This window comes from Tetranychus urticae, chromosome 1, assembly GCF_039701765.1.
Source record: "Tetranychus urticae isolate SD_2017Ah chromosome 1, NJAU_TeUrti_SD_1.0, whole genome shotgun sequence".
NCBI lineage: Eukaryota > Metazoa > Arthropoda > Arachnida > Trombidiformes > Tetranychidae > Tetranychus > Tetranychus urticae.
The window spans coordinates 31,591,827-31,605,765 of record NC_142958.1 but is presented as its reverse complement, the minus strand read 5'-3'; the positions used below and the strand labels follow the sequence as shown (position 1 = coordinate 31,605,765).

Sequence of the window (13,939 nt, the reverse complement as noted above, 5' to 3'; positions counted from 1 at the left end):
TGACCGGACTGGATTGAAATCAGTTATGATCGAATCAACCTTTTATTAATAAAAATAAAAACTATTGATGAAAAAATGCAAAAGATAGAAATGAAAATTATTCAGAATCTAAAGAGAAAATGAATCTGAAAATACAACTGCCATCTATGTGAACTACAAGAAAAGATAATATTAAAAGAATCTAAAGATTCTAATAAATCAAATCTAGTGATTAACCACTAACAAACCTGTTGTAAGTCTTTAAACCCTTTTCACTTCAATCACTAGTCAAGAAAAATTTCAGTTAAAAATAATTTAAAATGTTGATCAACGAACTTCCCGATGATTGTTTACTCGCCATTTTTGATTGTGTTAATAACCTGGACGATTTAATGAACTGCTTCAAAGGTAAGAACGAATCTTGTTTATTTGTTGAACACAAAATCATCTATTCCCAACGAAAGTGCTGTGTCTTGAGAATTGACAGTCGTCAATTTGAAATAGATCACAAAAATCACCATTTCATTACCAAGCCTGAAAAGGATACGGTTAGTGGTTCTTGAGTTTCATCTACGCAATGTTGCATTTTTTACTTTTTATAATATCTTACTACAATATCTTATGAGGAGCACATTTAGTAGTATGATTGTCAGTTTATAAGAAACCAGCAAAAATAGTTTAAACTTCGATGCTCAGTTGTGGCCGAATGCGGCTTCTCATGCATCTATTAATAAGGCGCTAATTTTTTCATGTCCCTTTGAAATTTGAGTCTACTTTCGATTTGACGAGAGTCTGTTTTTTGTGACACATACCTTTTGCATACCTTCAGTGATGGACTTTTCAAGTCAACCTAGTCGACGGTTTGCTGAATTGGTCAGAGAGGGTCTCTCGTCAGTCAAATAGCTTCGCGCTCTGAGTATTTTAAAAGTTTCAACATCTTTTGTTATTCTGTAATCATAACATTACTCACAATCATCTGATTGTTGAGGCGCAGCATTTGAATATTTTTACAGATGTCAAGTCATGTTGAAGTAATCTGAAGGCAATTGAACAAGGATTGACCAAATGAACACTAAATATTTTGATTAAATAAAAATTTTCTTTCAGTGTGTGTTGGATGGAGCCAATTAATTGCTAAGCGAACTAAAAAAGTTAAATATATATTGGGTAAGATTTCAATTTTCAATGATTCAGTAATCAATTTCTCAACCGCACAAAATTTATATTTTCAGAGTACCCTAATTATAAATACGATTGTGTTTATTATTATGAAGGAATAAAACGGATTGATGGAACCTGTCTGAGCACATTATTTCCAAATGTAAAAGTTGGTTGATATTGTTAATTAAATACCTTTTAGTATTTTCATTGAATATTAGTTTTCTCATATCTATCTTTTCCACACAGATTGCCCAATTTTCTTATACACTCTTAAGAAAAGTAAAGTTAGAAGATATTGTTGCATTTATCAGACATCAAAAATCTTTGAAAGGATTGATCCATTCACTTTCAGAACCAATAGAAAAATATTGTAGTAAACTCGAAATGGTGTGTTTGTCTCGAAAGTCAAATATACTACCAAATGGTTCCGGTATAAAACAACTTCTCATTTGGTGGAGTACTCTAAGGGACTTCGCAAGAGACGCACATAATTTCCCGAATCTTGAAAGACTACATCTACATATTCAAGATACTTATCCAGACAGATACTACCATGGTCCAGTATTGGAAAAGCTTAAAATAGTTGAACTTGACACCTTTTGTCCGTATGACATCATTTTTTATGGTTTCCAGTTCATGGATTCATGTCCAAATTTACAAAGTGCGTATATTTTCACGACGAATAGATGCTTGTTTGTTGATGAAACAATAAAACACGAATGTTTGCAAGATTTAGCCATAGAATTTGTAAGTATTAATGCCGTTTGAAATGGAATGTAATTGTTTTTTGGAAATATTCTCGGAATATCCAACTTCATTGGATCTTTTCCAGATTATAATCAACAAGGTTATGTCCCGTCATCATTAGATGGTCATCTGTCCAAAGTTTATCCATATAAAGTAATTGATTTTTATTTACAGAATTACAATGGTGGAATTGACTGGAATGATCTAAAAAGATTGTCAATGAAATATCCAAATCTCAAACACCTTGCGTTGAGGAAACTAAATGACTTAAAAGATGAACATATCGAGCAATTGGTTCATATTTTACCCAATTTAGTGCTACTTGATGTTCGTGGATGTCGTGGAGTCACTCAAAAAGCTGCTGATTATGTTCAAGATCATTGTAAAAGATATGGATGTTCAATCAAGTTTTACTTCAATTGGGATCAAATCAATGAAATCAAATCAGATTGGCCTCAACTGTACACTAAAGGACAGAGAATTTGCCGAGGCTTTGATTTCATGAAACATTGTTTTCTTAAAGATTTTTTGGACCTTCCATATTTAATGATCCCTATTGATTATTGAAAACCACATATTTAGTAATATACAATATGTATTTGTTAGGAATACTGTGTATTAGAGATCATCTTTAGCCTTTAATTGATTAATAGAACCATGAAAAGTTAAATCAGATCAAGTGGCTTACATGTAAAATTTGGTACCATAACTGTATGCACGGTGATTGAATTTCAAACTTTGACCTTGATTGAATTTAATTCAACAAATGAACTTTGTTTTTATGCCTTACAAATTCACAAAGTTCTAACTCTTAACCCGAAAAATAGTTGAAGAGAGAGAGAGACTAATCAGTAGTACTGACAAGTAGTTCAATGAACTTCCCGACGATTGTTTGCTCGCCATTTTTGACCAATTCAATAACCTGTATCATTTAATAGCCTGTTTTAAAGGTAATCATGAATCATGTTTTTGACCCATAATCATTAGTATTTGAATGATTTTTAAATGTAAAGTCTTGCTGTGTTGCTCTGAAGGCAATTGAATGATGATTGAGAAAATCAACATTTTAGTAATTCAATACTTTTATTTCAGTTTGTGTTGAATGGAGCCATTTAATTGTTAAACGAGCTAATGAAGGGTAGATTTCTGCCTTAGTAAATTCATTCAATTCATTTCCATTTTCATCTCAATCTCTTGAATCATTCCCTTTTTATTTCATTTAATTCATCTTAATTCAGTTAATCATTCATTGTTTAAACAATATATTTATTACAGTTCTTGAAAACTATGTTAACCATGAAAATAATGCCCTTCTCAGATGTCCAAATCCTAAGTAAATCCCTTCCTAAGTCGCTCTAAAAACTTGTAATTTTAACCACAATTCAGGTTAAGAATTGACCAAAACTTAAGGTTGAAAATTAAGTGCCATTAAGAAAGACTGGTAAAAATCTCTTTCTTTTTCAGCTAATTTTTCAACTTTTGTTTCACCTTCATCTAATCCTAAAAGCACTAATAAAGCTACAGCTATCTCTCGTGAGATATATGTCTTAAGACATGTAAGTAAGAGTTGAAGGCTACAAGCTTGATAGTGTTAATTGAGATAAGAGGTAAAAAACTGGTCACTGGTAAAGAACCAAAACCAGACATCATTGCGACAGAGAAACTAATTTACTTTCTTCATTCCCTCCAAAAAATTGTTCTTTTGTTTTACCATTGGTTATAAAAACCAAAATTATTCATTCTTTTCACTTACTTACAATATTCCTTACCGTAAGTCACACTCTTTAATTACTCAAATAATATCCTTTTCAAAGTAATTCTGTTCATTGTATTTCTTAAGAAATATTCATCATTTCAAACAACTCAAGTTATTCTTAAATTCAGTTCCAATTTAATTCAATAAAAGTCTTTAAAAGATACCTCAAAGTATTTCATTTATGAATTGTGCCTTTCATCTCTTATGAGATATCCTGAAACGCAGATAAGTTTAAGGTGTAGATCTTTAGTGATCCTAGATGCGACCTTAGAAACTTGTAGTGAAAGCAAGTTCGCAGTCTTCTCATCAGATTACTTCCGTAACAAACCTTTCACTTGGCGACCACGGCAGGATCGCTAAGTTCTGTGCCTACGATTTGTTTGTGTTTCCAAGACTCTGTTTCAATTTGACCTTCCTGAAGGTTACACTTGTGTTATCTTCAAACTCTAGAATATCGGACTCGCCGTGCCCTGTATGTGCCTGATTCAGTTCTTAAGAACTATTCCTTCAAATTTAATTCAAATTCAATTCAACGATTTTCCATAATCTCTTCATAATCAGGATCACAATAGTTATTTCCATATAACTCTTTCAAGGTAAAACTGTCTCAAGTCTCTTTCCAGTTATTCCTTTAAGAATATCCTTACACAATTCCGAACTCTGTTCAACTAATTCAATTCCTCAAAGAATCTTTGAATTACCTTCAACTTTAAACTCATTCTTCAAGAATATTTCAACTTTAATTTCAACTGAACAATAACTTTCCAATTCTGAACTCAATTAAAATTCAATTCAACTTTAACTATTCAACTTTAACCAGAACAATTAAACTCAAGTTCCTTCAAATTTCAACTTTCAACAATTTAACTTTCGCATTCAACTTTACCATCACTCAAGTGATATTACGATTTACTTTCCTTGCATCTTTCACAATTCAACTTATTCACTATGGCAGTTCAGAGAAGAAGAAGATTCAATGTTGCAGCCGATGAACCAATCGTCTATGAAATGAATCTTGAAACTATGACTCAAACTCTACAAGGTTGGAGTGTTCTCGTCCCTATTCCATGTCTGGCAAAACGAAGATTCTTCGAGTGCATAAAAACGCACTTATTATCTGTTGGTGAACAATTAACTGATGATGACATCGAATGTCTTCCCACTTCTACTGTTACTCAATTTGCCGTTCCAGATTGGATGACTCAATGCAGACATAATGGACTCACAGAAGACGAAATAAAGACCATACTAAGATCATTAGGTCGAGATCGTGAGGCTATGTTACGCATAACTTATGCGGATATTTGTTCAATCCCTATCCCTCTTGAATCTCAGAGAAAACTCTTAGAGATCTTGAACACTTTAGGTGCTCATATCAATCCCATAGCCCAACAAAACAATCAACCTCCTCCATTATTCCATCCTTCACCTTCCTCTACAGCTAGTGAACCCCAAGTAAATCCTCAATTCCTTCTGAATGCTCTTTCAAATCTGAAACCAGATCCTCATGTTACTGAATTTAAAAAAGGAGAAGATGCTATTGATTTCATTACAAATACAGAACAACGACTCGCTCAAGAGAACGTTGATGATGCTACTCGATTGAGATGTTTTAAAAAAGGTTTAGCCCATGAACTTTTAGCTGTTTCTAAAACTTTAGATCCAACTATCAGTACTTATAAAGAGTATTTAGCTGCGTTAGTCAATGCTGTTAAAACTCCTGCAATGCAGTATTCTGCACAGTTTCAATTAAGACAGCTCAAATATAATCCAACTGATCATCCTAATACGTTTTTGATGAAATTACGCACTTCCCTTACAAAAGCCGTAGGAACTTATACTGAAGATATATTCAAACATGAACTTCTCAATCACCTTCCTTATTATATCCTTTCTGAAGTTAATACCTTAGGCATCAATGATGACCTTCCTAAAATTACTAATTTACTCATTCGTAAACATTTCGAGGCAGAACAAAGTAAAACTTATCATAAAAACAAATCCAATTCCTCTCAACCTCCTCGAACTTCCTCTATTCATAACTTATTACGAAAACCTGATAACCGAAATCAAACCAATCGTACTCAACCTTACCGTTCAAATCAACCCTCTCATTCAAATTCAAACCCAATTACTTGTAACTATTGCAAAAAGCCAGGTCATACCCTCCAACAATGTCGAACTAGACCCCAAAATAATCCAAATTATCGTTCAAACAATTCAAATAATCCTAATAATTCCAATGTAAGAGCAATTACTGCACCCCCAAGTGCAACTTCCCCTGCAAACACCACTCCATCTTCTTCAAATTTAGCCATCACTCTTCCTCCTGAACCTCAAGCTGATGCTTTGAGAAACCCAGGACTTCTTTGGACACTTTCATCAACCCCTGCTATACCGCTTATAACTAAATTAGGCGAATTAGATCTTTGCCATATGCCACAAGCCATATTCAAGCTTTGTAAGCCAACTCGAGAATTGGTCCGAGAAGGTCGAGTATTGCTTGATACTGGTTCTACGCTATCCGCTCTTGACGCTAATCTTGCTGATGAACTTGGCGCTCATATAATCCCTTATGCTAGAGCATTAAAAGGAATCGCTGCAAAACAAGTCGTTCCATCTAAAGGTTTTGCCTACGCTATTGTCAAGCATCCAGCTATGAAAGAATCAAGAGTATTCCGAATTCATATTGTCCAAGACTTTGAACCCGTTTGCCTGATTGGAAATGCTTTTATTCATTTGTATTATTTCACTTTAAAGTCTAATGGCGAATATTATGATACTACTTGTTATGAATCTCCAAATTCACAACCTCTCAATCCTAACTTCTACTTCCGATTTTGCACCCCTGATGAAACTAAACAAATTTTCAACACTACAACCCTTCCTGATAATAATACTGAAAATAATTATATTATCGACACCAAGCCAAAGCAAACTCAACCCATTCATGTCCCTGTCGATATTGAGGACGCTTCTGCATTAATGGCTAAATGCGAATTCATTACTCCAGAAGAGTTAAAAGAAATTAAAATTCAGCCTTTTAGAGAAAAAATAGCAGCTAGAATCAATCCAGATTTACCTCAACCATTGCAAGAGCAATTAACTGATTTAATTGATTCATTTCAAACGAGTTTCTCCCAATCAAAAAATGATTTAGGACTCGTTCCAGCTTCAGTTTGTCCAGTTAAAATTGATCTTGATACCCAAGAAATTCCTGATCAGAAACCCTACAATTGCGCACTTCATCGAAGACTCGAATTCAAGAAAATAATTAACGAAATGTTAGCCAATGACATCATTGAGCATAGTACTGCTCCTGGTGGATCCCCTTCCCTCCTAGTCCCTAAACCTGACGGAAGTTTTCGTATGGTTATCGACTACAGAAAATTAAATAGAATCACAAAAGTCCCTCGCTATCCCATGCCTAGAATCGACGACTGTCTAGAAGTCGTTAGAGGTGGTAAATATTTCAATATATTTGATTTGGCTCAAGGTTACCATCAAATTGAGCTTCCTCCTGGTGAAAGAGAAAAGACCGTATTTGTTACTCCGGATGGTAAATACCATTACAAGCGTATGCCAATGGGTTTGGCAAGTGCACCCTTTATCTTTCAAAGATTGATGAATAAAGTTCTGGATGGACTAATTTATCAAAAATGCGTTGGATATTTCGACGATGTCCCTGTCGTTGGAAAAGATTTTCCTGATTTAATGGTTAACACTAAACTTGTTCTCAATCGATTACAAGAATACAATTTAAAAGTTAAACTTGAAAAGTGCCACTTTGGTTTCGAAGAAATCCTTCTCTTAGGACATCTTGTTTCCGGACAAGGTATAAGACCTGACCCTAAGAAAGTCGAAGCTTTGAAAAACCTTCCTTATCCTCGTAATGTACGAGAGCTTCAAAGCATTCTTGGTTGCTACAACTATTTCTCCCGCTATATTCCTAATTTCTCAACTTTAGCTGCACCTCTCTATCGTCTTATTTCAAAAGAAAAAAGATTCCGTATTCTTCCTGAAGACAAAAAAGTCCTTGATACCCTAAAAGATTCCCTCGTTTCAACAACTATGTTAGTTCATTTCGATCCCAATTTAAGAAGAAAACTTTCCGCTGATGCCTCTGATCATGCTGTTGGTGGCATCTTACTCCAAGAAGACCCTAATTCACCCTCTTATGATTCCGAAACTCCTATTGAAGAAGTCAAAGATTGGCTTCCCCTTTCCTTCTATTCTCAAAAACTTCAAAAATATCAAAAACATTACTCTTTCTCTGAAAAAGAGCTTCTAGCTATCTTTGTTGGCGTAAACAAGTTTACCCATTTCCTCGAAGGAGAGCTATTTCTCATCGAAACCGACCATCACGCTTTATGCCAGTTAACTAAAACTAATTTCAAGAATTCCAGACTCCAGCGTTGGTCAATTATGTTATCTACTTTCAATTTCAAAGTTGTTTACCGAAAAGGTTCAACTCATCCTCCTGATTGTTTCTCCCGTTACCAAAATTCATGGTCTCATCGAAAGACTATTGATCCCGAGGAAGAATTCCTCGACAGAATCTATTTAATTGACTATATTGCTGATCCCTTTGAAAATCGTTTATACGATATTGGTTTAAATGAATTATGCTCTGATCAACTTCCTCACTTCAATTATTTAAATGGTATTCCTGCTATTGCTTATTCAATCTCATCTGAAACCTCTCACATCAAACCCTCTGATAATCCAACTTCATCTGAAATCTCTAAATGGAAAGAAAAAGTCCGAACTACTCAAGCCAACAACCCTGATATCCAAAAAGTTATTGAACTTTATCGCTCAAACGATCCAGTAGCGCTTAAACGCTATATGATTAGAGATGGCTTGCTTTACAGGAAAGACATCAATACACCTTTTGGTTCCAGACTAGTTATCGACTCTCAACTCCTTAAAGATATCTTTGCCTATGAGCATGAGAGCCCCTTAGGTGGACATTTTGGCCCGGAAAAGACTTATTTGCAAATCTCAAGAAGATTCTGGTGTCAATATTTACAAGATCAAGTGAAACAACTTTGTGACAATTGCATAGTTTGTCAAATCGCAAAACCAACTAACATCATCTACGTAGACCCCTCAACTAAACCTATTCCCAAAGAGATCTTTGAAAGATTTGAATTGGATGTTCAAGGTCCTATCGTAGTAAATCAGGTTAAAAAGTATATAATTGTATTAGTAGACATTCTTTCGAGATATGTTTTTGCAAAATTGACTAACAATCAAACTGCATCTACAGTTATATCATTGTTAAACTCACTCTTTCAGACTTACGGATTTCCAAAGGTAATCCAAACTGATCAAGGAACTAACTTCACAAGTGAAGCAGTTCATGAGTTCCTCAAGGAACATGGAGTTAAACATGAAAAATCAAATCCTTATCATCCTCAGTCTCAAGGTATCGTTGAACGATGTAATCGGACAATTGCCGAAAGACTTAGATCATATGTGATTGCAAATTCAACTAAAAACCTGAAAAATACCCTCGAAGCCTCAGTCTTTGCGATAAACACTTCTGTCCATAAAATAACTAGATTTTCCCCTTATTTCCTCGTATTTGGACGACACCCTAGAAAGCCTTTAGATAATCTTTTAGAGTTTCCTGATGAGAATTATTTTAATGTTGCTCAAGCAAGAAAATTAGCTTACGCTAGATTACATTCCCAACAACTCTATCAAATTAATAGAACCAAGTCTCTTCATAAATCTTCACCATATCGCTTAGGCGATTTTGTCTTTGTTAAAAATGAATCTATTGATCCAAAATTAGCAAAGAAATTAAGAGAAAAATATCATGGTCCTTATCTTGTTTGTGGAGTTCAAAAAGGTTCTGTTCTTTTACTTGAAACTACAGATTTAGGATTATTCAGTACCAATGTTTCCAATACAAAACTTTACAGAGGAGAGTTAGATGAAAGAATGAAAAAGCTTAAAGATCAATTCTTCAATCCTGATACTTATTTAGAGCCAGAAAATTTCAATTTACCAGACTTAGATTCAGATACAACTAACTCAGATTTAACTAATCATTCAAATGATATTAACTCACAAACTTCAAATTCAGATTTAAACAATCATTTAGATGATATCTTGGATCACTCTAGTGATATTGATTCAGAAAATTTAGATTTAAATTCAGACCTTAATTCAGTTCCAAATGATTCTCAAGAATCATCAACAATTTCAGAAAATCCAGATTCTCCTTTAATCATTTCAAAAAATGATTATGATTTAAACAAATTTTTAACCATTCCATTTGATTCTCAACTTAGCCCAACAACTTCAAATTTAGAAACAAATTCAGATACTAATTCAATCTCTAAAGAGATATCCAAAACAGTTAAAAGCAAACCAAATTTATCTTCAAAAGCTAAATCAACTAAACCAGTTAATTCAAACAATCTTTCAGATTCAATCTCTTCAGAGATATTAGATTTAAATAGTGCAAATGATAGTTCTTCAAATTCAAATATTGATCAAAATCCTTCAGATTCAGATTCTTCTCAAATTCTTAATTCAGATAATTCAAATTATATCGAAAACCGATTTCCAATTACAGCTAAAAAGCCCAAATCTAAAAGAAAATATTTAAGTGCAGATAGAGAAATTTTAAGACAATCTAAAAAATTGATTAATCATTCAAATGATATGAGCAAAAGGCAAACTAGATCGCAGACAAAGAAACAAAAATTAGGCGCCAACACTTATGTGTTATATCTTTGTCATGAAGATAAGTCACCGGCAAAATCAAAGCCTGGGAAAGAAATCAAACTCTTACCAACATTAAACTTTAACTCAACCGAGTTATTAACCAATGGCGTTGCATCTCAAAATCAAGGGAGAGCAAAATTTTTCCCCCTTGGTACCAATGTAACACCAGTTAAGACAATAGAATTTTTTGTCTCTTCACTTTTGTTCTCGTCTCTCATAAGACATCATCAAAGCTTAAGCTTTACATTTGAACAATTTTCAAAATTCTCTTTTCTTCATTTGACCACATTATCCCTTCTAAGTTTCACTTTACAACTTAACTGTCTTAATCCTTTACCTTTCTTGACCATCACACTTACCTTGTTTTTGCAAACTTTATTGCACTTTCACCTGTTCAAGTTAAACCAGTTTTTCTCAAAATTCTGTGAATTCTTTTCACTTGTAAAAGTTCGTCAAAACTCTACATTTGAATATTCAACAGTCTTATCCCTTAAAGGATCTCTTCCAATTCAACCTTTTTCAGCTATTTCAAAGTTTCAACTTTATTCAACAAATTATCCAATTGTTCACTTCTGCAAACCTTTCACTTGTTCTTATTTTCATCAGTTCCTTCAAATTCAATTCAAACTTTTCCTCAATTTTAAATCAAACCCCTTCAGTTCAATTCAATTAATTCCCATTGCTCAAGCAATATATTCGATCATCATGCAACCCGCCAAGAAAACAATTATTGAACGTATTCTGCCTTCAGGAGAAACTGTGAGAGTTCCAACTCCACACATTCGTGTTGATCGCATTCGATCTCCTTCTCCATCACCAGTTCCACTGAACAAATTTCCAGATGAAGATCTGATTCCCGCTCGATACAGTGATGATCCGACAGTTCGAATCTTTGTTCCGAAACCACCTTCATCAGTCACTGAAAGTGAACCTTCGATGGACACTCATCAGCGAGTTCATCGCTCAATTGTGATTCAAGGTTCGTCATCTTTACCCGCGTTATCATCTGATGACCCAATGCTTCCTCCTCCGCCTCCACCAAATCGGCGATATACTAAAGACAACTATGACTTTGCTGCTAATGTTTTAAGTGAAGACTCAACTGATGATGAAACTAATGCTGTTCGTTTGAATCGAAAGCCTCGATCACCTTCAACTGTCTTCCCTGAAACTTTGTCTCACCAGACTTACAAGAAACCTCCATTTAATTGGAATCCCGAAAACTTTGCTTCTATTTCCTCCAAGGGAAAAATTCCTATGAAAAAGTTGGTGAATGACCCTAATGCTATTCAAATAGCTCAACAAATGCAACAAAAGAAATTGCAAGAATTAAAACGAGGACCCAATCCAGATAATGTTCGTGAAGAACAGCTCAGTTGGAATCCAATTCATTTGGTGAACAAGGAAGACAAGGACGCTGTTGTTCAAAGACTTGCTCCTGGAACTTCAAGTTTGGAAGTCAGAAAATCAATCCATGATTCACTGATGGGAACTAAATCAAATTCAAACCAATCCGATTCTGCCAATTCCTCAAACAATTCCAATAACCAACTTGTACAGATAAGTAATTCCCCTCACTTTGACTCTAATCATCTTCCGAATCTTCATTCTAAAACTCCATTCAAACCTACAATTGTCCCTCCGAAAATAAATTTAACTAGAAAAGTTTGGCCCAACAGATATTTAAAACCCTCAGATTATCCTTTCGCACCAAATCAATATCCAGCTCCACTTCCAACTGCACCCCTTCCAGATTATTTAACTGATGAAACCTTTCTTGAGATAAAAGAAATGGTTAAAGCTAAAGCTCAAACATTCTCAATACTTCGACATGAATTTAATAAAATTATGAGACTTAAACTTTATGATAATGTTTATCATGATGAAAGAATCAAGACAATGGATCTTCCATTGATCCCTCACGGAATAGTTATCGACAACATTACTAATCCTGAATTTGATTCAATTAAAAAGTTAGTTCAATGTGCTTTTTGTGCACAATATGCCCTTGAACCACGAGAATGTCAAAGCTGCCGAAAATGTTATTGTTTAGCTTGCATACACTGGTTAAGAAATCTCATCGAGATTCTTGAACTTTTCCCTCATTTTTCCCTCGGTTTCTGGGATGCTAAAAAGCAACTCCATGATCCCACTCATCCATTATCTGAACAAGAAAGTTTTGTTCAACATATTGTTGGTTTTGAACCAATCATGGGAAAGAAAATCGATCCCAATGTAATCAAACCTCGCCCTCATACTATTACTTGGTCAAGAGTACCATTCTATTTATTAACTGATTCGGAAGAATGGGTCAAGGTTGCAAGAGGTGGAATTCCAAGATCTAATCCTCCATTTATGAAAAATGTTGCACCCGAGACTGAAGATCGTCTCACTCCTTTTATCAAAATTAACCCTATCCTTCGATTATCCCCTGAATTACAAAAAGAACTCTTCGAGTACGCCAAACATAATTTTCCTACCCTCAGAGGATTCCGTATGGAACATATTTTTCCTAGCACTTCAAATATCAGAGCATTGACCAATCGAAAGAATAAAGTCGATCTAGCCACAAGAGAGTTTCATGGACTAACAACAATCAAAATGCCTCCACTTCGAGCTAATACTGAGAAGTTAATTCAAAAACAAATTGAAATCCATCCAAGCCCTGAGACGAAATTCTCAATTCATATGGCTTATTGCCGAGTTAAAGGATGGACTGCTGATGAACGAAATCCAGCTTTACGCCCGAGACCAATATGGGTAGTAATTGTAGATGGCTATAAGAATATCGTCTATGAATCGCTGATTAGCCATGAAAAGATTGATTACATGGACACACAATTCCATGGTTTAACACCCCGAGATGTTGCTAAAGCGAAATCATTTGTCTCAGTTCGAGATCAAATTCTTGCTTTCCTCCTGACTGCAACTGCAATTGTTGGTTCAGGACTGATTAATGCAATGAGATCCCTTGATCTTCATGATGATGAGATACGTGCTCTTCAGCACAAATTCAGAGAAATCACACAACATTTCTCACCTTATGTTTCATCTCCTGCATCACTTTCCCTCATCTCATTCCTTCTTTTACCTGGATTCACTCTCCGCTCTGAACCACATTCGCCTGCAATTGAAGCAATCACTTCAATGAATTTATATATGGCTCACTGGCAGGAAATTGAAGAATCTTCACGCAAATGGGGAGGAATCAACCATGAAAACATGGTTAGGACCTGTGGTAATAAGAAAGTTTCAAAACTTCTTCAAATTTACCGAGAACGAGTTAGAAACAATCAAGCAAGATGGCCATCAAACTGGGCCTATGTAAATCGCAACAGCGATCTGAACTTTAAAGCTCCTTGTGTTGAACCCGCATCCTCTCCCACTCCGTCTCAATACTCAAACTATGGTAGTGATAGTAATTACTCAATTCACTCAGTCAGTTCCTCAGCTTCTTCCACTTCATCCATCGACTCTATCACTCCGGAATATCGAGCTTATGCTCCATCACCTCAACCACCTCAGCCTGAAAGAGATTTTCCCCTCATCGAT

General features: G+C 34.8%; 2 protein-coding genes across 3 annotated transcripts in view; both read left to right on the top strand.

Moving 5' to 3' along the window:
- The first annotated feature begins 141 nt into the window (after positions 1–141).
- Positions 142–2,562, top strand: LOC149094969 (uncharacterized). Of its 2 annotated transcripts, none has more exons than XM_089266479.1 (5): positions 142–387; positions 1,087–1,146; positions 1,212–1,300; positions 1,387–1,887; positions 2,062–2,562. In XM_089266479.1, the coding sequence occupies exons 1-5, from the start codon at positions 300–302 to the stop codon at positions 2,452–2,454; spliced, it is 1,131 nt and encodes a 376-aa protein (XP_089122605.1). In that variant the 5' UTR covers positions 142–299; the 3' UTR covers positions 2,455–2,562. The 2 variants fall into 2 exon arrangements, with proteins under 2 accessions (XP_089122605.1, XP_015784217.1); XM_015928731.3 differs by having other exon boundaries at positions 144–387; positions 1,212–1,306.
- Positions 2,563–2,699: 137 nt separating this feature from the next.
- LOC107361496 (uncharacterized) overlaps positions 2,700–13,939 on the top strand; it is a 39,180-nt gene continuing 27,940 nt past the window's right edge. Inside the window, exon 1 of the mRNA XM_089266484.1 lies at positions 2,700–2,837. The gene's annotated coding sequence lies outside the window, so the exon portion shown is untranslated. The remainder of the gene's footprint in view (positions 2,838–13,939) is intronic.

What these genes read in the sequence shown, in the direction of transcription:
- LOC149094969 (XM_015928731.3), top strand. Translation starts at nt 300, where the DNA reads ATGTTGATCAACGAACTTCCCGATGATTGTTTACTCGCCATTTTTGAT. An exon ending in TTTAATGAACTGCTTCAAAG is followed by an intron (nt 388 to 1,086) that starts GTAAGAACGAAT and finishes ATTTTCTTTCAG; the next exon opens with TGTGTGTTGGATGGAGCCAA. An exon ending in AAAAGTTAAATATATATTGG is followed by an intron (nt 1,147 to 1,211) that starts GTAAGATTTCAA and finishes TTATATTTTCAG; the next exon opens with AGTACCCTAATTATAAATAC.